The sequence below is a fragment of the Olea europaea genome, chromosome 1, assembly GCF_002742605.1.
Source record: "Olea europaea var. sylvestris chromosome 1, O_europaea_v1, whole genome shotgun sequence".
NCBI classification, from domain to species: domain Eukaryota; kingdom Viridiplantae; phylum Streptophyta; class Magnoliopsida; order Lamiales; family Oleaceae; genus Olea; species Olea europaea.
Genome location: NC_036237.1, coordinates 892,670 through 916,967, shown reverse-complemented (window position 1 = coordinate 916,967; position 24,298 = coordinate 892,670). Strand labels below are relative to the sequence as shown.

At 32.9% G+C, this 24,298-nt stretch overlaps 1 protein-coding gene across 5 annotated transcripts; it reads left to right on the top strand.

Moving 5' to 3' along the window:
* LOC111406605 (protein MANNAN SYNTHESIS-RELATED 1-like) lies at positions 1-22,140 on the top strand. Of its 5 annotated transcripts, none has more exons than XM_023036190.1 (6): positions 1-68; positions 19,328-19,448; positions 19,575-19,642; positions 20,047-20,132; positions 20,656-21,238; positions 21,509-22,140. In XM_023036190.1, exons 1-6 carry the CDS (start codon positions 60-62, stop codon positions 21,785-21,787), a joined length of 1,146 nt encoding a protein of 381 aa, XP_022891958.1. In that variant the 5' UTR covers positions 1-59; the 3' UTR covers positions 21,788-22,140. The 5 variants fall into 5 exon arrangements, with proteins under 5 accessions (XP_022891958.1, XP_022891914.1, XP_022891871.1 ...); XM_023036146.1 differs by having other exon boundaries at positions 16-68; positions 19,572-19,642; XM_023036103.1 differs by lacking the exon at positions 1-68 and adding an exon at positions 18,398-18,799 and having other exon boundaries at positions 19,581-19,642.
* The last annotated feature ends 2,158 nt before the right edge of the window (positions 22,141-24,298 follow it).

The following is a 24,298-nucleotide window of genomic DNA, read 5'->3' as shown; positions in this document are numbered from 1 at the left end:
CATAAAGAAAAAGGGAAAGAAAATAGGGAAGAAAAAGGAAGAAGGAAGAAGAAGAAGAAATGAAAGAGGTAGTTCAAGGTCTATTTCCATTTTTTCTCTCTCTATATTTTCTTCAAGAGGTAAAGCAATGATTTTATGTTAAATTTCTAGGGTTTTAACTTGTGGTATAAATTTCAAATTTAAGAGGACAAGGTTACAGATTGGAGGTCAAGTTTGTTGATTATTTAATCTCAAATTTCATCAAGGTAAGTAATACCATTATTGGCAAACCCTAGATTTTTATTTGGGATTCTTGATTATGTATTGTTAGTGGGAATGATCATATTGATGGAAAACTCACAGGAAACCATGAATTTGAGAAACGAGATGAAAATTAAAATATGTGGAATTATGGTTACTAGTTTTCATTAGATGGGAAGGTATGGGATGAAGGCAAATTTGGATGTAGTATATATTTGTGAAGTATTAGAAAGTAGAATTAGCTCCATTTATTAAAGGAAAATTTGGGAAAATCATTCAAGTATCGAGGAATCAAGTTTTGGAATTCGGTTATTAAATATTGAGAGCTACATAGTATGATAGTTGTTAAATTGGTTATTTTGTAACATATTTCAGGTGGTGACAATGAAATTGGAAAAGCTTACCGACCGGCCTAGTCTGTAGCTCGTATTGAGTGAGTGGATATAAAACTTGTTTTTCAGAAATTAATATTTATTAAATTTATGTTAGATTAGAAAATTTATTATTTCATACAATTGATTTTGACAGCATGATGTTTAGAATAAAGTTGATTTTTATAATCATATATTTTTAAAGTTAAATTTAATTCAATTAAATCATTTGATTAGCATGTTATTTGAATATAACTGTTTCAGTATAGCTAAAGTTATTTTTAAAACCACCAGAAAGTACCCAGGTGATTTTACCCCAATCTGCACTGGTGTGAATGTGTTTCCACAGTGTATGACTGGTTATGGTGATTTTACCCGCTCTGCACTATTGTGAATGTATTTCCATAGTGTATGACCAGATTATCGGAGGTCTTTGAGATCCATTTTCGTACACACATAGGCTTTGGGCCGTGTACTAGGGTGATTAGCCTTTGGGGCAGTTCTACGTACGTATGACCAGATTATCAGATTATCGGAATATCATATTTGAATGGCTCTACCTTGTACATCGAGATTACTCTGTACATGAGTAAGGCTATTCATTGGGTACCTCTTTGGTGTGATTTTTCAATGTTTCTACAACTTATCAGATTTCAGATTATAGAATTCAGTCTATTTAATTCTCAGATTAAAGCTTTCAGCTTATAGTATTGAGCAGCAGTAATATTTCACAGATTTTCACAGATGTCATATTATTTATATTCATTACATTTTACAGTTACTTATCTAGAAATAAGAACAAAGAATTTTATGAGGTATTCAAGTTTGATTTTAAAAGTGTTACCAGATTTCAGAATTTCTAGAAGTTTTAGTAGTGCAAGAATTTTCTAAAAATATGCATAAATGAGAAAAGTTTACTTATTTGAAAATTATCCACTCACTGAGCTTTAAGTTCATATACTTTTTCACCTTTTTCTTTATCAGACAGATAGCAGTCGAATTGAGCAGCTTTGGAGTCTGTCGAACTACCAAATTGAGCCACGCATCATAGGTTGTATGACATCCACTATTAGTTTATATAGTATCTGCTCTTTTGGGATACATGTAGTTTAAATATAAAAAAATTCATTATGGGCTCATTAGATATTTGGTATCTTTATTACATTTGAAGACTGTTGGTTGTAAAGCAAGTAAATATTGATTTGATAGGATTTTATTTGAATAGTTTGTATTTTTAGGGACTGGCGTACCCTGATTTATATTATAGGTATTGATTTGAGGAAATTGGTTATTATCCAGGCAGTTTTAGTTTATATTTCAAGGGAAATTCATTCAAAATTCTTTTAAAATCTCGTCACAGTCAAACAAGTCAAAGTTGCTTTGGTGGTAGGTCCGACACTTAATTTGTATCTACCATCGATGCACAACACGTGTCCAATCTATTAGAATGATTCGGGATGGATCGTGTCAATTGGTATCAGAGCATAGTTCAGTGATTGTTAAGCTCGAGTGATTTATGAGGTTCTTTTTAAGAATAGTATGTCATTGAGATTGTTAGCAGTGGCATGGTGGCCGAACTCACAGGCTCCAATATGGTATTTGAACTCATATTGCCCTTGATAACGAATATATGGCAGCTAAGAAACTAGATGGATCTTTATTGATTTGGGCATAATGATTATGATGATGTTATTGAGAATTATCCGAAGGTAATGAGAGTTGTTAGAGTTGTCATGTTGGCACCATATTATATCTTCTCTAATATATTAATAATTGCGCTATATATCCAACAGGTAGTTAAACGAAGAGCATAACTTTTCTTAGTAAGAGATTTATTAGGTTATGATTTTCTTTTATGATTATTAGAGGGAATGTCCTGTAGATGCCTTGGATGATAAGTATTGTCTAATGTTGATATATGTATAGTTGGAGACATTACAAGATGAAATTATGATTCTTTTATAAATCTAAAGGATTGTGGTATTATGAGAATTGTTGTGGGAATTTGTAATCATATTTAGTATATGGAAGAAAATGCATGTATTAGAAAATCAAGATGTAGAGATATAGTAAGAAATCTTATTTATGACAGAAATAACGAAACCATATGGAATGTCGATTCATGACGGAAATGGTGTTATTAAATATGTTTTACTTGGCGATTATGAGTAAATTAATGTGACTATGGTTTTCCCCTTTATTGACTCACGAACAATTAAGTATCTAGGTCTGTACAGCTTCAACTACTATTGAAGGAAATATTAAGAATTTAATTATGTAGATTGGGTATATGAAAATAAGTAATGATAAATGATGATATTATATTGAATATCGATCGGTAGAGAATAGTGTGTTACTGTATATGTTATGCATCGAGGGAATTGACATTCATGCAACTCCAATCATTTTGGATTATTTATGGGTTATTTGATTATAAGAAATGAAAGAAAGGTATGGATAGACTTCACAAAGACTACTTATTGTGGGATAAATTGTTGTTGGAGGAAGAGAATTATTGGATAGGTATGTTTATGTAAATTAATGAAAATGATATGATTGAAGTGTCTGAAACGCATGTTGGTCTTCATTTTTTAAATTATAGAAAAAGAATAATGCATTGAAAAAAAATGAGATTAATATATCATCTTTGAAATATAAGTATGTATGGTTCGAAGAATGAAATGATGCTATGTAAATTACTAAGAAATATGTAAATTACTAAGAAAATAAGAAAAGAGGAATGGTAGAGTTGAAATTCAGGGAGATTGAGAATTAGAATATTAAATCTTAGTGTTAGATTGATGTGTGAAAGGTTCACATGATAAATATTAAGATGATTATTTTGTGATGTCAAGAAATATTGATATAATTAGATGTTTTAAGTCCTAAAATATAACGATTAATGACCAGATTACATGATTATAACATGATCGGGTGAATAGTAAGTGAATGAAATTTATGTTTGTCCTATAGCAATATAATGCGATGAGATATTTGGGCTATTAAGCTAATTAATTTTGTCTCGGTTATTGGTTGTATTATTATGTTATATTATATACCATTTGGAGGCTTCGATCTAATTTTTGGAAGTTAAGGTGAAGTTGATGAATTTTTAGTGATGTAATTTTTGAGTTATTTTCAATTGTAATTTTGTATCTCATGATTAAAATATGCTATTCTTATAAAGGTTTATTCTCTATGGAATATACAGATTAGATGTTGGATAGTTTAAGTCTAAGGTGATTATCAAATGCAAACCTTACTCAATTGTGAAATTGTATCTTTTGGTTATATTATCTTAATTAAAGGTCTTTATGTTATATGCAAGAAAGCTTATGCATTGGAAATAGGTCAATGACCTCTTTATAGAATAAGAGTATAGAATTACCATGGATTAAATGTGATTATTGTATCTTCATAGAAAGAAAGAGCACCAAAATTGTGTGGATTTAGAAATGTAAAAGTTTTGCAATTAGATTAAATTCTGAGGAAATATCTACTCTTGTATTAAAAATTGATGAGGGTTTGATTTATGATAATGGATCATGTTAAGGTTTAGAATGGGTTATGAAGTAAAATGATTAATTATGGATTATACGATAGATCGTTGAAGAGGCATGATTAAAACATGATTTATAGTTGATTATATTGTGGTTGAATTTATAAATTGTGGTGTTATCACATTGTGAAAGAGAACAATATTTATCGATCATAGGAGTTCAAGGTATATTTTTATTAAAAAGAGCCGAACTCGAAGTTATGTAGATGTTATTATTAAGTGCTATTGAATTAAAGGAAAAGTATATCATAATGAGCTATTTCAATTGTCGTTGAGTATACCAGGATTTTAGAAAATGTTGAACAATTGAATTTTTGCAGATATTGTCAGTTAAGAATGGAAGTAGTTACCCTCTAATATTTTCATTTGAGGTTTTAAGTATATAGAATGGAGACAAAATGGTATTTGAATCATTGATGATAAATCAATAAAAGTTACAGAATTATTTTTAGATAATATAGTAAGCTCATGAGATATATTAATAAACATATATGGATAAGACAGTGATTTATATGGTCGAGTTGAGTATCTATTTTTGGCTAATATAGGGAGTTACATATCTAAATTAAATTGTGTAGCTTCTTATAATGTCAGACCACTAGGAAGACAAGTTCAGAAGATAGGCTATCATCTATGGTTTGTTAATTTAAGGGAACTTGGACAATCTTTTATTTTTCATGGAGGTGATATATAAGAAATAGATACATGTGACGATAATCGATGTTATATATGATATTGGCATATTTCCGATACTTGTTTATTGGGATGAAGATGCAAAAGAAAGTTATAAGCAAATTACTTCAAAGAAAGACTTTGATAAGAGAATAGTTCAAATCAGGACATAAGATGAAGTTTTGAAGAATATGAAACTAGCATCTTGAACTTCAAATTGGAAATTAGATAATTTTTTCAAAGATTTGGTAAAATGAAAGCTGAGAATATCATATATTGGTCTTTGAGACATTTAAAATTTGGGTCAATTGTTTCATGATGGAGTTTGCTTACAATGACAGCTACCATTCCAGTACAGAAATGGCTCCTTTTGAAACTTTATATGGTCGGAAGTGTAGGACACAAATTTGTTGGGATGAAGCTAGTAAGAGGAAGTTAGTAGGCGCTGAATTGGTTCAAATGACGTCTGAAAATGTGAAATTGATAAAAGAAAGATTGAAAGCAGCTCAGGATAGACAGAAAAGTTACGTAGACAGATGTAAAAAAGATCTTGAATTTGCAGTAGGAGATAAAGTTTTTTCTTAAATTGTCTCTTTGGAAAGGAGTGTTGAGATTTGGTAAGCGAGGAAAGTTGAGTCCACGATACATTGGACCATATGAGATTACTGAGTGGATTGGTCCAGTTGCATATCGATTAGATTTGCCAACTAAAATATCTCGGATCCATGATGTTTTTCATGTCTCCATGCTTCGCAAGTACACTGCATATTCTTCTTATGTTCTAGAGTCTCATCCAGTTCACTTGAAGGAGAATTTGACTTATACAGAGGGGCCAGTGAGAATTCTAGACAGAAAGGTGCAAATTTAGCGAAACAAGATAGTTTAACTTGTTAAGGTACTTTGGCAGAATCAGATAGTAGAAGAGGCTACATAGGAGCATGAGGATCAAATGCATGTTCAATATCCTCGTCTATTCGTTACCTAATCAGATGCCAGTTGAATTTCGAGGACGAAATTCTTTTAAGGAGATAACATTGTTACAACTCAAATTTCATAGTCAAAAATTCAAATATTGACTAGCCAGCTACCATTCCAGTACAAAAATGGCTCCTTTTGAAACTTTATATGGTCGGAAGTGTAGGACACCAATTTGTTGGAAAGAAGCTGGTAAGAGGAAGTTATTAGGCACTGAATTGGTTCAAATGACGTCTAAAAATGTGAAATTGATAAAAGAAGGATTGAAAACAGCTCAGGATAGACAGAAAAGTTACGCAAACAGATGTAAAAAAGATCTTGAATTTGCAGTAGAAGATAAAGTTTTTTCTTAAATTGTCTCTTTAAAAAGGGGTATTGAGATTTGGTAAGCGAGGAAAGTTGAGTCCATGATACATTGGACCATATGAGATTACTGAGCGGATTGGTCCAGTTGCATATCGATTAGATTTGCCAACTAAAATATCTCGGATCCATGATGTTTTTCATGTCTCCATGCTTCACAAGTACACTGCATATTCTTCTTATGTTCTAAAGTCTCATCCAGTTCACTTGAAGGAGAATTTGATTTATACAGAGGAGCCAGTGATAATTCTAGACAGAAAGGTGCAAATTCAGCAGAATAAGATAGTTTAACTTGTTAAGGTACTTTGGCAGAATCAGATAGTAGAAGAGGCTACATATGAGCATGAGGATCAAATGTGTGTTCAATATCCTCATCTATTTGTTACCTAATCAGATGCCAGTTGAATTTCGAGGACAAAATTCTTTTAAGGAGGTAACATTGTTACAACTCAAATTTCATAGTCAAAAATTCAAATATTGACTAGTCAGCTACCATTCTAGTGCAGAAATGGCTCGTTTTGAAACTTTATATGGTCGGAAGTGTAGGACACCAATTTGTTGGGATGAAGCTGGTAAGAGGAAGTTAGTAGGCGCTGAATTGGTTCAAATGACGTCTGAAAATGTGAAATTGATAAAAGAAAGATTGAAAGCAGTTCAGGATAGACAGAAAAGTTACGCAGAAGATGTAAAAAAGATCTTGAATTTGCAGTAGGAGATAAAGTTTTTTCTTAAATTGTCTCTTTGGAAAGGAGTGTTGAGATTTGGTAAGCGAGGAAAGTTGAGTCCACGATACATTGGATCATATGAGATTACCGAGCGGATTGGTCCAGTTGCATATCGATTAGATTTGCCAACTAAAATATCTCGGATCCATGATGTTTTTCATGTTTCCATGCTTCGCAAGTACACCGCATATTCTTCTTATGTTCTAGAGTCTCATCCAGTTCACTTGAAGGAAAATTTGACTTATACAGAGGAGCCAGTGAGAATTCTAGACAGAAAGGTGCAAATTCAGCGGAACAAGATAGTTTAACTTGTTAAGGTACTTTGGTAGAATCAGATAGTAGAAGAGGCTACATAGGAGCATGAGGATCAGATGCGTGTTCAATATCCTCGTCTATTCGTTACCTAATCAGATGCCAGTTGAATTTCGATGACGAAATTCTTTTAAGGAGGTAACATTGTTACAACTCAAATTTCATAGTAAAAAATTCAAATATTGACTAGTCAAGGTCAAAGTCCAATTAAGGACTTAAATGAAATAAATGATTTTATTGGGACTTGATTGACTAAAATCTTTTATTGGGGTTTATTTTACAATTGGCAATATATGAGGGTAAAATTTGATACAATTTGAAGTTGAAAATTTACTTATATATTTTTGGGAAGTTTGTAATTTAAATGTTATTTCATATTAGAGAAGAGGGACTTTTCTTGCAAATTGGAGTTAGTGGGACTTAAATGCCTTTGACCCATTTCTTTTTTCTCTAAATCACACACACACACACACACACACACAGGAAGCAAGAAAAATAATCGGCAAAAAAGAAGCAGAAATCGACAGAAAGAAAAAGGGAAAGAAAAGAGGGAAGAAAAAGGAGAAAAAAGAAAAATGAAGAAGAAGAAGAAAGGAAAGAGGTAGTTCAAGGTCTATTTCCATTTTTTATTTCTCTATATTTTCTTCAAGAGGTAAAGCAATGATTTTATGTTAAATTTTTTGGGTTTTAACTTGTGGTATAAATCTCAGATTTAAGAGGACAAGGTTACAAATTGGAGGTCAAGTTTGTTGATTATTTAATCTCAAATTTCATCAAGGTAAGTAATACCATTATTGGCAAACCCTAGATTTTTATTTGGGATTCTTGATTATGTATTGTTAGTGGGAATGATCATATTGATGGAAAACTCACAGGAAACCATGAATTTGAGAAACGAGATGAAAATTAAAATATGTGGAATTATGGTTACTAGTTTTCATTAGATGGGAAGGTATGGGATGAAGGCAAATTTGGATGTAGTATATATTTGTGAAGTATTAGAAAGTAGAATTAGCTCCATTTATTAAAGGAAAATTTGGGAAAATCATTCAAGTATCGAGGAATCAAGTTTTGGAATTCGGTTATTAAATATTGAGAGCTACATAGTATGATAGTTGTTAAATTGGTTATTTTGTAACGTATTTCAGGTGGTGACAATGAAATTAGAAAAGCTTACCGACCGGCCTAGTCTGTAGCTCGTATTGAGTGAGTGGATATAAAACTTGTTTTTCAGAAATTAATATTTATTAAATTTATGCTAGATTAGAAAATTTATTATTTCATACAATTGATTTTGACAGCATGATTTTTAGAATAAAGTGGATTTTTATAATCATATATTTTTGAAGTTAAATTTAATTCAATTAAATCATTTGATTAGCATGTTAGTTGAATATAATTGTTTCAGTATAGCTAAAGTTATTTTTAAAACCACCAGAAAGTACCCAAGTGATTTTACCCAATCTGCACTGGTGTGAATGTGTTTTCACAGTGTATGACTGGTTATGGTGATTTTACCCACTCTGCACTATTGTGAATGTATTTTCATAGTGTATGACTAGATTATCAGAGGTCTTTGGGACCCATTCTCGTACACACATAGGCTTTGGGCCGTGTACTAGGGTGATTAGCCTTTGGGACAATTCTGCGTACGTATGACCAGATTATCAAATTTGAATGGCTCTACCTTGTACATCGAGATTACTCTGTACATGAGTAAGGCTGTTCATTGGGTACCTCTTTGGTGTGATTTTTCAACGTTTCTACAACTTATTAGATTTCAGATTATAGAATTCATTATATTCAGTTCTCAGATTAAAGCTTTCAGCTTATAGTATTGAGCAACAGTAATATTTCACAGATGTCATATTATTTATATTCATTATATTTTACAGTTACTTATCTAAAATGAAGAACAAAGAATTTTATGAGGTATTCATGTTTGATTTTAAAAGTGTTATCAGATATCAGAATTTCTAGAAGTTTTAGTAATGCAAGAATTTTCAAAAAATATGTATAAATGGGAAAAGTTTACTTATTTGAAAATTATCCACTCACTGAGCTTTAAGTTCATATATTTTTTCACCTTTTTCTTTATCAGATAGATAGCGACCGAATTGAGCATCTTTGGAGCCTGTCGAACCATCAAATTGAGCCACGCTAGGTTGTATGACATCCACTATTAGTTTATATAGTATGCGCTCTTTTGGGATACATGTAGTTTAAATAATAATAAATAAAAAATCATTATGGGCTCATTAGATATTTGGTATCTTTATTACATTTGAAGATTGTTGGTTGTAAAGCAAGTAAATATTGATTTGCTAGGATTTTATTTGAATAGTTTGTATTTTTAGGGACTTGCGTACCCTGATTTATATTATAGGTATTGATTTGAGGAAATTGGTTATTGTTTAGGCAGTTTTAGTTTATATTTCAAGTGAAATTCTGTCAAAATTCTTTTAAAATTTCGTCACAGTCAAACAAGTCAAAGTTGCCTTGGTGGTGGGTCCAACACTTAATTGGTATCTACCATCGGTGCACGAAATGTGTTCGGTCTATTAGGATGATTCGGGACGGATCATGTCAGATTTTGAAACCAAAATTGTCATTAATATTTACTTATACATTTCCTTTCCTTTATTTCTTTTGTTTCCATAAGGATGGCGGATGTTGTTGTTACACAAAAAAACAAGTGGAGAATCTCTCTTGGTATTATATTTCATTGAATTCTTTTTTCCCCTAAAAAATAGGTGTTAGATGCCAAGATGGTTTGGGTCGACTAGCTAGGTTTTGATATGCGCCTCAGATCTACCCAAAATGATTTAGTTGAGGTCCGAATTCCTTTCCCTAGACAGGCCATGGACGAGAAGGTAGCAAAATCAGCATTCAATGGTATGTCTCAACTTGCTTGGGAAGTGGAAAAGAATGTCCAAGTAAAGGTAAAACAAGTGAAGAAGATTAGATCATAGGTGGGAGACTACAATTATTTTGTCAAGACTTCTCAACATGAATTGAACTTCATTCTTGTCTTCTTTTTATATCTTTTTGGTAAGAAGAGCAAAGGGTGGTATTGTTAGAATAATTCCAAATATGGGTTTCACATTCAATTGTAAAATTTTACAGGTTAGATGTATGGCTCACAATGACATTATGATTGGGCCAATTATGTTAAGTGATCAATTTGGACCGTTTTACACCTTACAGGCTTTATTTGATATAATGTGGTAATTTTAAGTATGTGAACTGAAAATAAACCCTAAGTAGAATTCTAGTCGTAATGAGACGGTTCAATTATTTCCTATATAAAGGTTATGTCCCTCTCCTCTCCATTATTATAATTTTTATTAGCTTGCCTCATTGATAGCTAATACTTTGTGAGGAGTAAGGAGGAAAAGATCTGACTACTATTATAATTACAATTACAATTATTATTCATATCAACAATGGCTTCCGCAGGTATGAATTCGTTTTATTAATTCATTAATTGGTGATTCTTGATTCTTAACATGAATGAAATTAAATATTAACAATTGAGATCAGAGCCCTCATGTTAAGACTAGAATCCATTATTAAAACTAATTATTGTTTCAAATTTTTTTTGTCTTTGCATTAAATTTTCGTGTAAAAATTTCTGTACATATAATTTCATGTGTGCATATATTATGTATATGCATAATAAAACAAACCCAGAATGCTGCCCGTCTCCTTTTCCCCATAAAAAAAAAAGAAATTGGGGGCATTAATGTTTTCACGCGTGCATACATGTATATTATACATTCATTGTATAAACTATGAAAATAAATCCAAAACCCAAGTTGTGAAAACACCCTGTTGCAGCCAAAATTGACTTCCTACTATAATGGATTTTAGATTTGATTTTGACTGTGGCAAGATCTAAAACCGCCCACATGTATTGCTGGTATATATAATTGTTCCATGGATGCGTATTTTCTTATTGCTGTGAAATTTTTTTGGTTTAAACATGCAAATTTTGCCAAGCATAATGAGTTTTTCTCCAGTAGTGTAAACTAATTGAAGCAATTCTAAATGATAGTTGATAGCTTTTCAAAAGGATTTTACTCTATTTTTCCATAAAAATTGACCCATCAACGTTCATCTTTTGTTTCTCCATCCTTACCACCGCCGCCCTAAAATTCTTTCAGGGTCCTAGTGTTTCAGTAAACATATGGGTATTCTGATGATGGGGGCTCCTATTGTAAAACTAATCTTCAAACCCCTGTTTACCATTAACAATTGGGGGTCATATTGTAATTACTTAAATAAGGACCTACCACGCAATTTTAAATATTGAGGGACCTATTTTAATTTAAGTCTAGGGTTAATATGTAATTTTCAAAGGGTATTAAATTTGAATTTTTAAAAAGTTTAACCCTAAGATTTCAATTTCGATCCAATTAAAATTTTATTTAATAATTGACTCGATTGAAATATATTAAATAATAATAATAATAATAATTTAATTGACGACTTTTGTATTATTTCATTAAAATGTTTATGTATTTAAATGTTGCTATTATTTGCGCGCCTAAATTTCAATTTTTATATATATTGAAATATTGAAATTTGTTGCCCATTTTGTCTCCAAATCATATATAAATTTTGCCGTTTATCAATTAATAATTATGATTTGTTATGTAATTATTGTTTTGTGATTAAATTTTCCATGGATTTTGAGACGATCCTTATTCTCCCACAAAGAGAGATATTTTAAAATAAAAATGGATGGTAGCTACCAAAGTGGTACACTCATTGTTATTTATTCGATTTTCTCTACAAAATATATATATATTTTTTGCGCAACAATTTTTATTTATTGCATATAATATCTTATCCAAAGGTGTTATTATATGTGATTTTTTTGGAAAATGACATAAGGTGGTTAACAAGCTTATTTTGGTCTAGAAATTTCCTTCTGCCCAAAGATATTGGTGTTTCAAAAATCGATGTAATTTTGTTAACTAACTACATGATGTGTTTTAAGAGTACCTTATAGCATGTTGTATTGTCCGCCCAAAGGTGACTTTACGATAATGCATCTAGGCTCTAACCGTAATGAGATCCATATGCTTTTGATTTGATTACGGATTATCTAATTAATAGACCATGTTAATTAGTTGGATATTTCATCATCTATTTGATTGCATGCATTATGTTTGGATGATATTAAGAGTGATATTTTACGTTTCCACGGTTTATAATGCCTCATCTCTTTCGAATCAATTGTCTGCTATTGAAACTTTGGCTGGAATAACTATGTGAGATGGAAACGTGACGTAGAAATATTACTTGGTCTTTTGGGCTTGGATTTTGCAATGGAGAAAAAGTTTCAGGAACCCACAGATAAGAGTACTGTTGAATATGTAGCCGAGTATGAAAAGTGGGAAAGGGCTACAAACTCTGTTTGAAAATCATTAAGCGATCGATATTTGATTCCATTCTAGGTGCCATCCCCGATAATGAAAATGCCAAAAATTTTATAGATACCATAGGAGAAAAATTTATTGAGTCTGATAAAGTCGAAACTGGGGATCTGATGGATAAATTGATGAGCATGAAATATGATGGTACAAGTGGTGTTAGGAAGAATGTCATGAAAATGATAAATATATCATCTAAGCTAAAGGCTTTGACATTACCATTATGGAGCCTTTCCTGGTTTATCATGTTTTGAATAGTCTTCCTAGCCGATTTAATCAGCTTAAGCTTGCTTACAATGCTCAGCGGGATAAATGAAATTTGAATGACCTCATAACAGTATGTGCCCAAGAAGAGTATAGGATGCGCCGTGAAACTGTTGAAACTGTGCAATTAGCTTTTCAGTAATCACAGAATAAGGGGCTTTTTCATAATCATAAACCTAAGTTTCATAAGGGTAATAAGTCCCACAGAAGTCAGTAGAATAAAATTTTTTACTGGTCCCAAATGAGTTATAAAAAAAAGTATCAATGCAAGTTCTATAAAAAGAAGGGTCACTTTCAGAAAGACTGTTTTAAGTTCAAGACTTGGTTGGAAAAAAAGAAGAGTTCTCCAGGTATTCCCTTGGCCTTAGTTTGTTTTGAATCTTATTTAGTAGATGTGCTTTTGAATTCTTGGTGGTTAGACTCGGAAGTTAGTATTTATATTGCAAATACCTTGCAAGGGTTACAAGCAAACGAAGGCCAAGTGAGAATGAAGTGAGCTGTGCATTGGAAATTGAGTTCAAGTGAACATTGAATTCATAGGAGTAGTGAAGTTATCTTTGGAATCCAATTTTCTCTTGTTTTAGAAAATACAGTCTATGTACTGCAAGTGAGACGGAATTTAATTTCTATATCGAAACTTGATGCTTGTGATTTTACATTTAATTTTGATAATCGAATGGTTGAGTTATTAATAATTCTTTTTTGATTGGGAATGGACTTTTATGTGATGGTTTATTCAAATTGTCTTTGGCTTATTTTGGTGAAGTCACACATGTTACCAATGTATCAAACGAAAGAACTTTAATTCGGGAATCATCCTTTATGTTGTGACATAAGCGTGTGGGTCATATTTCTAAGGATAAAATGGAAAGATTAGTAAAAGATGAGATACTTTTCTCTTTAGACTTCTCTGATTTTGAAGCCTTTGTGGATTGTATAAGAGGAAAGCTAACTAAATCTACAAGGAAGGGTTCAACTTGGAGTAATGAAATTTTGGACTTGATACACACTGATATCAGTGGACCTTTGCCTTCCACTATATGTGGGAATAAATACTCAATAACTTTTATTGATGATTTCTCACAATATGGATATGTTTATTTGATTAACGACAAATCACATACACTTGAGAAATTCAAAATTTTCAAACAAAAAGTAGAGAAACAATGTGGAAAAAGTATCAAAGTTGTAAGATCTGACCGTGGTGGTGAGTAATATGGGAAATATGACGAGTCTGGTCAAAATATAGGTGATTTTGCAAAGTTTTTACAAGAGTGTGGAATAGTGCCCCAATACACCATGTCAGGGACACCTGAACAAAATGGTGTTTCTGAGAGACATAATCGAACTCTAAAGGATATGGTCAAGAGCATGATGAGTAGAACAAACTTATCTGAATATTTATGGGGTGAAGCTTTGAAAACAGCTGTGTATATTTTGAACAGAATTCCAAGTAAAGTTATTGCAAAGATACCTTTTGAATTATGGACATGACGTAAGCCAAGTTTGGCTCACTTTAAAGTTTGGGGATGTCCAGTTGAGGTAAGGATTTATACTCCATTTGAAAAGAAGTTAGACCATAAATCAACTCTTGGTTACTTCATTGGGTATCCGAATAGATCAAAGGGATATAAGTTTTACTGTCCAAATCGTGGCACTAGAATTGTGGATTCCATTACTGCTAAGTTTCTGGAGAATGATTTTAGAGATGGTGGGAATTCTGCATTGAGAGAGATTCTTGTTCAACCTAATCAAGTTATTGTTCCAGTTCCTATTATACAGGAAAAAGTTGGTTCTCAATCAATTGAAATTGTTAATGAAAAACCGAGGAACCTCAAATTCCTCTAACAATGATTGAGTCAGTTTCTGAGCCACAAGTTAGGAGATCAAGAAGGGAAAGGAGATCCGCATGGCCCAGTGATTATATTACATATCTATTGGAGAGCAATTTTAATATTGGGCATATTGTTGATCGTGTAGCTTATAACCAAGCATTGACAAGTCTTGAGGCAGATAAATGGATAGCTTGCATGGAAGATGAAATGAATTCTATGGAAAGGAATAAAGTTTGGGATCTTGTTGAACTTCCTCCAGATGCTAAGGCTATAGATAACAAGTGAATTTTCAAAAGTAAATTAGATTCAAAAGGAAATGTTGAACAAAAAGAAAGCAAGATTGGTTGTAAAAGGTTCACTCAACGAGAGGGCATTAATTATGTTGAAACTTTCTCCCCTATTTCGTTGAAAGATTCTTTTCAAATTATCATGGCTCTTGTAGCACACTACGATTTGGAGTTTCGTCAAATGGATATTAAGACAGTATTTTTGAAAAGAGGTCTTTCTGAAATGGTTTATATGAAACAACCTGAAGGTTTTGTTATGAAAGGAAAAGAAAACTTGGTATTTAAGTTAAACAAATCATTATATGGATTTAAACAAGCATCTCGACAGTGGTATTTGAAATTTAATGAGGTTGTGACCTCTCTTGATTTTTTTGAAAATACTATTGATCAATGCATTTATCTCAAAATCAGTGGGAGAAGTTTTATTTTTCTTGTACTGTATGTTGATGACATTCTACTTGTTAGCAGTAACTTAGGGTTATTTCATAAGACAAAAAAAATGTCATCCGCTAATTTTGAGATGAAAGATCTTGGAGAGGCTTCCTATATACTTGGCATTGAAATACATCGTGATAGAAATCATGGCTTATTGGGACTTTCTCAGAAATCTTATATCCGACGTGTTCTAGAAATGCTTAATATGCAGAACAGTGCACATGGTGATGTACCTATTATAAAAGGAGATAAATTTAACAAAACTCAATATCCAAGAAATGAGCTAAAAAGGGAATCTATGAAGAGAATTCCATATGCTAGTGCTGTGGGGAGCTTGATGTATGCTCAAATTTGCACTAGGTCGGATATAGCCTATGCAGTCAGTGTCTTTAGTAGATTTCAGTCTCATTCAGGACAAGAGCATTGGAAAGCAGCTAAGAAAGTTATGAGTTGTTTGAAGAAAACTGAAAATTATATGCTTACATTCCAGCGTTCAAATCATCTTGAGGTGGTATGATACTCAGATTTTGACTTGGCTGGGTGTCAAGATGATTTGAAATCAACCTCAGGTTATATTTTTACATTAGCTAGTGGTGCTATTTCTTGAAAAAGTGCTTGACAGATTCTAGTGTCATCTTTTACTATGCAAGCTGAATTTGTGGCATGTTATGGGGCTGCAGTCTAAGCTGTTTGGTTAAGAAATTTCATCTTTGGCTTGAAAGTTGTTAATTCCATCTCAATACCGATCACCATCTACTATGATAACAGTGCATGAGTATTATTTTCAAGGAATAATAAAAGTTCTAGTGGGTCAAAACATATTGAAATCAAATATTTGGTGGTTAGAGACAAAGTCAAGGAATGGCAGACGAAAATAGAACATATCATTACAGAAGCAATGATTGCAAACCTTTTGACTAAGGGACTCGCTCCAATAGTCTTTAAGACACATGTTACTAATATGGGTATTGTGGAAACATTTAATATTTTTTTGGTTAGTGGGAATTATTTATGTAAAGAACTACGTTTTGGGCTTAATCCCTTTGCGGGATACGTAGACAACCCATATATTTTCAAGTACAACCCCTTTTGATAATAAAATATTTTTCCCCTATCTATGAACTATTTCGAGCATGCATTTGACTTATATCTTTTTATTATAATATTATTGTGATCTCGAGAGATGATATATAAAGACATAAGATGAATCTCTTTTAGAGACAAGTGGCTTCATTTTGATCCGAAGCATTATGAGGACCGATATGAATTAGCACAATTTTGATCACATTTGGCGCTAAGTTTATACAACATTGGTTGGAGGATGGGGATCCATGTCGACAAGAATATTGGCATTTGTAGCTGTGGATTAGTCTTACATCGCTTAATTGGTGTAATGACTTCCATGTTTGACGTTAATATTCTTGTTGGATCGGATCATGTTACGTAAGGTGTCGTCATTGGAGCTATACTTTTGTGGCCACCTATGTAGTCTAACCCGAGTGTTAAAAGTTTTGTTTTAACAATAAAAATGTTTGCCCAAGTAGAAGAATGTTAGAATAATTTCAAATATGGGATTCACATTCGATTGTAAAATTTTACGGGTTAGATGTATGGCTCATAATGACATTATGATTGGGCCAATCATGTTAAGTGATTAATTTGGTCTGTTTTACACCTCACGGGCTTTATTTGATATAATGTGGTAATTTTAAGTATGTGGGCTGGAAATAAACCCTAATTAAAATTATAGTCGTAATGAGACGGTTCAATTATTTCCTATATAAAGGCTAGGTCCCCTCTCCTCTCCATTATTATTATTTTTATTAGCTTACCCCATTAATAGCTAATACTTTGTGAGGAGGAAGAAAAGAAAGATCTGGCTGCTATTACAATTACAACTATTATTCATATCAACAATGGCTTCTGTAAGTATGAATTCATTTTATTAATTCATTAACTGATGATTCTTGATTCTTAACTTGAATGAAATTAAATATTAACAAGTATCATTAGTCGATTCTGTACAAGTCTAATATATGGACAATTCACGTTTCTTCGAAGTAGTTTTGTACATTGAGCTTGGCTAGTTGTTTTCCTATGCTTACCAAACTAAGCAAAGGAGTTGAAACTGCTAACTCTGATGTTGCTATAGTTCATACTGTCGTAAATAAACTTTTATTGAAACTTAAGATATGGAATAATGCTATTTGTACAATTAGTTGTTCTATGTGACTAATTTTAAATGTCTCAAATAACAAATTGATATATGGAATAAATACTATAATTGCTAACTATGAATAACATCATTCTAAAATATGAGACCTCACATTTAGAGGATGTTTGAGTCTCATTTTTATGAAAAAATATATTTTAGAATGGTAGATTGATGGAAAATATGCGGTTTAAAAATAAGAAAAAAATTTATTTACGTGTACTATTATTTTAATCAGAAATGTATGACTGAAAATAAGAGAGAGAAGGAGTATATTTTGAAAAAAATGAAAATCAAACAAAGTCTAAGAGGGTGTTTGAGACTCATTTTCATGTAAAAATACATTTTAGAATAGTAAATTCATGGGAAATGTATGATTGAAAAAAGCAAAAAAGTTTTTGATTTACGTATAATATTATTTTAATAAAGAATGTGTGATTGAAAAGAAGAGAGAGAAAAATACATTTTAAAAAAATGGATACCAAACAAGGTCTAAATTGTACAAAATGTTAAAACAGAATTCACACGAAATTAAATAAATATATTTACTTAAAAATAATAGTCAGCAAACGAGTTGACTAATTTTTTCTGCGTCCTTAATTTACGCCAATTTTCACGACGCATTTACTTCTTAATTACAATAAAGTCGTGCTTAAACAGTGAAAATAATTTATTAAATAATTCATATTTATTTTTTTTTCCAATCAGAAAAATACGGAACACGAGGAGTCGCAATTTTCTCCAATGTCAATTGTCATTGGAAAAGTATCGGCGCTACCAAATCACGCGCCCGCGCGTATATACTAACATTGGTTGAATTATAGTTATAAGTTATGACAATTAGCGCCAAAGGATAAAGCAAGAGCCCCTGGACTATCTTTTTCCCTCTCTATCTATATTCTTCTCTGCTGTGTTCATTCTGTGGACACCATTTCCATTTCGTTATTTAGAGAGAAAAAACTGAATTCATTTTGCAAGGAAAGGATTGAAGTGGTGAATCTGAAGAATGGCGATTGATCCGAGACAGGTGTTAGCAGGAGTGTTGACTGTGACAATGTTCGTAATGCTTGGCCATATGATCAAGCGCGAACACTTCGATTCTGTTCAAGTAGACACATATATACACTTTAATTATGTGCTACTGTTATTATGTTCAAGTTTTTTATGGATAATTATTAGTGTTTGATTTGTTTTAATCTGAATAGATATTTTAGACATGGTAATGTGCGATTGCAAAGAGATTTGATATTGATTTTACCTTTATGATAGGGGTTTGATTGGCGATTAATTCTGGAAGCTTGTAGCTACAACTTTTCATTTGTGCATTCCTCTTAGATTGTTCAATTTTGTAGATACTGCACTTAAATCCCGTAGTTCATCAATTACAAGGAGTGTTGTAATTATGTATATATAGCTGCATAGACTTTAGTATGTGAATGTATAAAATGAGGACGAAGGAGAAATAGTTCTATTAGCTTTTCAATTAATTCTTTTATCTATCTGCTTTTATTATTTTTAATCTTAAAATGGAATTTCGGACTTATCATTGATGTAAAATTAATTGTCCGGCTCAAATGTTTTCTTTTTCCCTAATTTCTCTTTCTTTTTTTTTTTTTTTTTTTTATCCTTCACAAAGCCAATTCACGAGACGAGAAGGGCTTCAGAGCATGGTCTTGTTAGTGTTACAAAAGGGAGTGACAGGACTTGGAAGAAGGATGGCTTAACCCTAAAACCATGTTGGAATAAGCAAATGTTGGGTGAGTAGAATGGAGTTCTTGACAAAAAATCATCTTCTCTTTTATTTAACATCTGCTTGTTTTTTACCTTTTATTTTGTGATGCACCTTCTCTTATTTTATTGTTATGCGTTTATGGTAACAGAAGATGTAGGCGAAGTGCAGGGTTACGTTACCTTCTCATTAACAAACGGCCCTGAATATCATGTCTCCCAGGTATCTTAATTTTCCATGTTCTTTGTATTTATTCTCCCTTATTTTAAGGTTGTTATGAGCCTCTTTAATCTGGTTTGACATATTAGAATAATGGCATTAAGATAATAGCATCAATGTCCTTATGTCATTTTGTTCTGTAAAGTAAAAAGAAATTAATAAGAGAGATCATATACTAAAACTCGCAACTTGTGCTCCACTCACTTTTATATTCTTGAGATATCACTGTAAAATCTGAAAGCTGACTCTTGCATATCCCCGCCTCGCCTTCATATATTTCTAAACTTTTTGTAAACATTTATTCACATGCATGACAAATGAGACATGTCGTTTAAATTATTCTCACCTTTCCTTTTGCTTGATTCTAGTAGTCTCTAAAATTTCATCACCATGATTTTATTATTCAGATTACTGATGCAGTGGTAGTAGCAAGACATCTGCGGGCAACTCTAGTACTTCCAGATATCAGGGGAAGCAAACCTGGTGATAAGAGGTTAACAATATCACAGCATTTGTGTGTACTCATCGCTTAATCTAATGAAGCTACAGTATAACATGGAACAGACAACATGATGAAACATATGAGAAGATCTAATATATGTTTATTTAATGGAAAAACAGAAAAAATTTTAAGCACGAGTATACTGCCATTGCATTCAATTCTGTACCAGTGGATATCACTTTTTTGTGTTCTTATTCTGTTTGAATAGTATATAAAAAGTGCCTTTCTTTCAATGGATTAAGATTTTATTTTTGATTTAACAGAAAACACAAATGTAGAAATTGCAGATCAATAGTATAGACAATAGAGTGCGTAATTTACATTTTTTGGGACATCAATATTTATATATTTTGTGACCGGGATTTTTTAAGTTTCACAGGCTGGCTATATTAAATTTGAATTTTTTTCATAATCTGATTAAATGGTCTGATTAATGTGCACGAATGATATGTACATGGTGATGATCATAATGAGAAAAGTGCACTATTAATGTTGCATTCTTTGTTACTTTCAGGAACTTTGAGGATATCTATGATGTTGGAAAGTTCATTACAAGTCTTGATGGTGTGGTGAAAGTTGTTAAGACTCAGCCTTCTGATGTATTATCACATAATCTTGCAGTTGTGAGAGTCCCCAATAGGGTTACTGAAAATCTCATTGCTGAAAACATTGAACCGATTTTCAGAACTAAGGGAAACCTAAGGCTAGTGACTTACTTTCCTCCAGTAAATATGAAAAAGAAAGGAGAAAGGACTAAAACTGATTCTACTGCATGCTTGGCAATGTTCAGTACTCTTGAGCCACAAAAAGAAGTTCTCGAAGTTGTCAACTCCATGATTGATCGCCTGAGAACCTTAAGTCAGAAATCAAATGGACAGTTTGTGGCAGTTGATCTAAGAGTCGATGTACTGGAGAAAAATAGTTGTCATAAAAATGGTGGTGCCCTGGTGTCAAAAAGCTGCTACAATCCGCAAGAGGTAGGTCTCTTTTTAAGGAAGATTGGCTTTAAAAAGGACACAACAGTGTATGTGACTCAATCAAAGTGGGATAGCAGCCTTGATGCCCTAAAGGAATTCTTCCCAAGAACATATACCAAGGTAAACTTCATTTTTAATTTATATTCTGTCATTGTTATGGACTAAGTCAATATAGTGGTTCATCCTCGCCATCCTAGGAATATTTCAAGGAATCAGTGTATAGTATTAATATAGACTCCACAGAGTCCGATAATTATATGGAAATAGGCTCATGATCACAGATATATGGACAACTATTGTATATATTTTTCACTTTGTGTTCAGGTTCTCGTCATATATCCCAAGAATTGAAATTTTTATGCTATTTTCTTTGCCTTTGCACTGTTGCAGGAGGCTATAATGCCCATGGATAAAAAGGATAAATTCCTCAATTCTGGCACTTCAGAATTTGAAAAGGTCATCGATTTCTATATTTCTTCTGAGAGCGACATTTTTGTACCAGCAATCTCCGGCCTTTTTTATGCCAATGTTGCTGGAAAGAGAATTGCTTCTGGCAGGAATCAGATACTTGTTCCAGCCAACATTCCGGGTTCTTCTGCTACATCAGCAGATTTCATTTCTCATTATGTGTCGAAAAAGAACCATTTTGCCTATTCATGTTTCTGCTAGTCCATTTCGGAATGAATGACCGAACAGAACTCCAGAAATATGTGTGTAGCTTGATTTTCAGATCGATCCAACTTTTCTTTGTAAGAATACGTGCAGTTAGCTGGTTCATTTTTCCATTTAAGAACTCACGGAAAAAGGGGTTATCCTGACAATGTTTCCCTTATTATAGAACATGTGCTTGTATTCCTGTAACAATTTGCCGTTAGCAATGTCAATGTTAATAGCATGGTCGATAAGATGGGTGCCTCTCGTCAACGAGACTTTTCTTTTTCTCCCTTGCAAGAGTGATCTCAATGTTGTATTCATCTAGAGAGAGATTAAACTAGATGTTGCACGAAGCTGATATTGACTCTTTTTCATTTAATATATACAATATTCACACATTGAACATACACTTCCCGGTCCTAGTTACTGTTTTGTGGACAATGTCCAACTACTAATGGGATTTCTGGTCATTTCCTTGTGAAAGGTTGGGATGGTAAGCCATCATGCTCCGTGTGCTCTGGTTACTACATGCTACTATGGGAGCTAACCCTGGAGTTTATACACCAGGAATACGTATACCCTAAACGGCCAAATTGGCAGTGACTAGTATTTTCCTCGTGTAAGCAAGGAAACGAACCATAATGTTACCAGAATACAAGCCACAACAGATTGCTGGAATCAACTTCCCGACAGCAGAAGACATGTTCTGTTTGGTCGTGCTTTAAGTCGATAATACTCTGGCCATGGAGACTAAAAACCAGTAGAATAAGCACATGATATTGTAATTGGTTCCCATCCTTTAAGAGGTTGGGAATACGAATGTAAATAATCCAAACGGAATTCTTGGTATGGCTTGTAATTCGTGCGAACATTATGATGCGTTTCCATGATTGCACGAGGAAAATACTAGTCACTGGTACTGGTATTCTCGTTTTAGATTGTATCTTTACATAGATTCCTATTAGAACACCTCGGCCAGAGGCATCTCTGGGACTGGAATGAACTCCTCGACAGCAGCAAGGGGCCAACTGAAAGACATCTGACATCATGACAAATGGAAAGAGAAAAACATGAAGAATTTTAAGGCAAATTTGTAACGGTAAAATTAACTGGCAAACTACCATATCTCAATTGACAAATCACCTGAAATATAAATGTAGTTCCTATGGTTCCAATCACGATGTAGTTTTTGGTCACACCTGTAAAGACATTTATTTCATCTGGTTTTCGAGCATTGAACTCATTGAATATCTGCAAATTTGATAGACAACTTTGCCAATTTGTTCAACCATTGCTACTTACAAGTGGAAATAAGGACTCAACTTTTTGCATCAAGAATGTGAAATACCTTGTGAGTTGGCACGACGAAAGGATGATTAGCCCTTTGCAGCAGTTCAAACATGCTACATTGAAACATATAATTGCTAGCAACATTTGAGAGAACCATAGCAGGAAACTGCTTTGGATCAACAACAAATATCCAAATAAATTACACTCATTGTTCATCAAACATTCAACAAAACACGTACCGTGATGCATTTTGTTCCTTTCAAGTTTGGAAGCTGAAGAGTGAAGAGGAATGAGAGTGGAAAAAGGAAGACAAGAAACATAAGCCATGATTGAAGATTGAAATCCGGTGAAAAAAAAAAGACGAAACAGAGAAAAAAGCAAGAAAAATTATATTAATATTTGAGCAGTTTCATCAATCAGAACAGCATCAAAGAGTGTGTTCTCGGAAAGACTAGCGATCATATGGCTTGATATAGAATCTTAACCAGATTTCCACCAAAGCCACTCAGGGTAGTAGCTACAATTTCAGCTTCCTTCAAGACAGTCTTTTGGAATTTATGTTTGAGAGCTTCGATTTCTTCACTAGCTCTCTTCTCCTTAGCCTGAGCAACTGCAATATCTGTGTAGATTTTTTTTGACTTCTCGTCATATAATGCTCTAGGCATTGCTCCTAATTCTGTATCATATCCTTCCCTTCCAACAGATTGCTTGCATTTGAATTTCCCTCTATTATATTAGCTAGCTTGGCTTCATGCTAACTGGATACGAAGAACTGTCAAAGAGTTCCCATCAGTATCATTCTTTTCATCCTTTGGCCATGAGGTTATTAGCAAGTGTGTCGATAAAGAAGTGTAGAGAATTCCGATGAACTGTCTTTTCATTACTAACTCTCACAAGATATGGCTCGAACATCATTCCATCACGGCCATAGAGTAGCTCATCAACTGCAGCATTAGATTGAGTACAAGAAGAATCAGGCCTCCACTGTAACTTTCCATGGATTTGTTGTTTCTTTTCAATGTCCGGCCAAGGCGGCATCTTGCCTGGCTCTTGCAATTGCAGCAGATCGACTCATCCTTTGCGCAATACTAGAAACATTACTACTTTTTGAACCGTTACTGGGTGATATCTTATTGTCTTTCTGTTTCGCGCGGGTAGTCGCTAACAATTAAAAAGGGATCAGACGATTGTGTAAGGAACAAACCTCTTGAGACAAAGTCCCAAAAAGAGGTGTTT

Coding starts and splice junctions, on each gene's coding strand:
- LOC111406605 (XM_023036017.1), top strand. CDS start 18,698: ATGGCGATTGATCCGAGACAGGTGTTAGCAGGAGTGTTGACTGTGACA. Junction 18,800..19,327: donor AACACTTCGATTCTGTTCAA/GTAGACACATAT, acceptor TCCTTCACAAAG/CCAATTCACGAGACGAGAAG. Junction 19,449..19,571: donor TTGGAATAAGCAAATGTTGG/GTGAGTAGAATG, acceptor TTATGGTAACAG/AAGATGTAGGCGAAGTGCAG.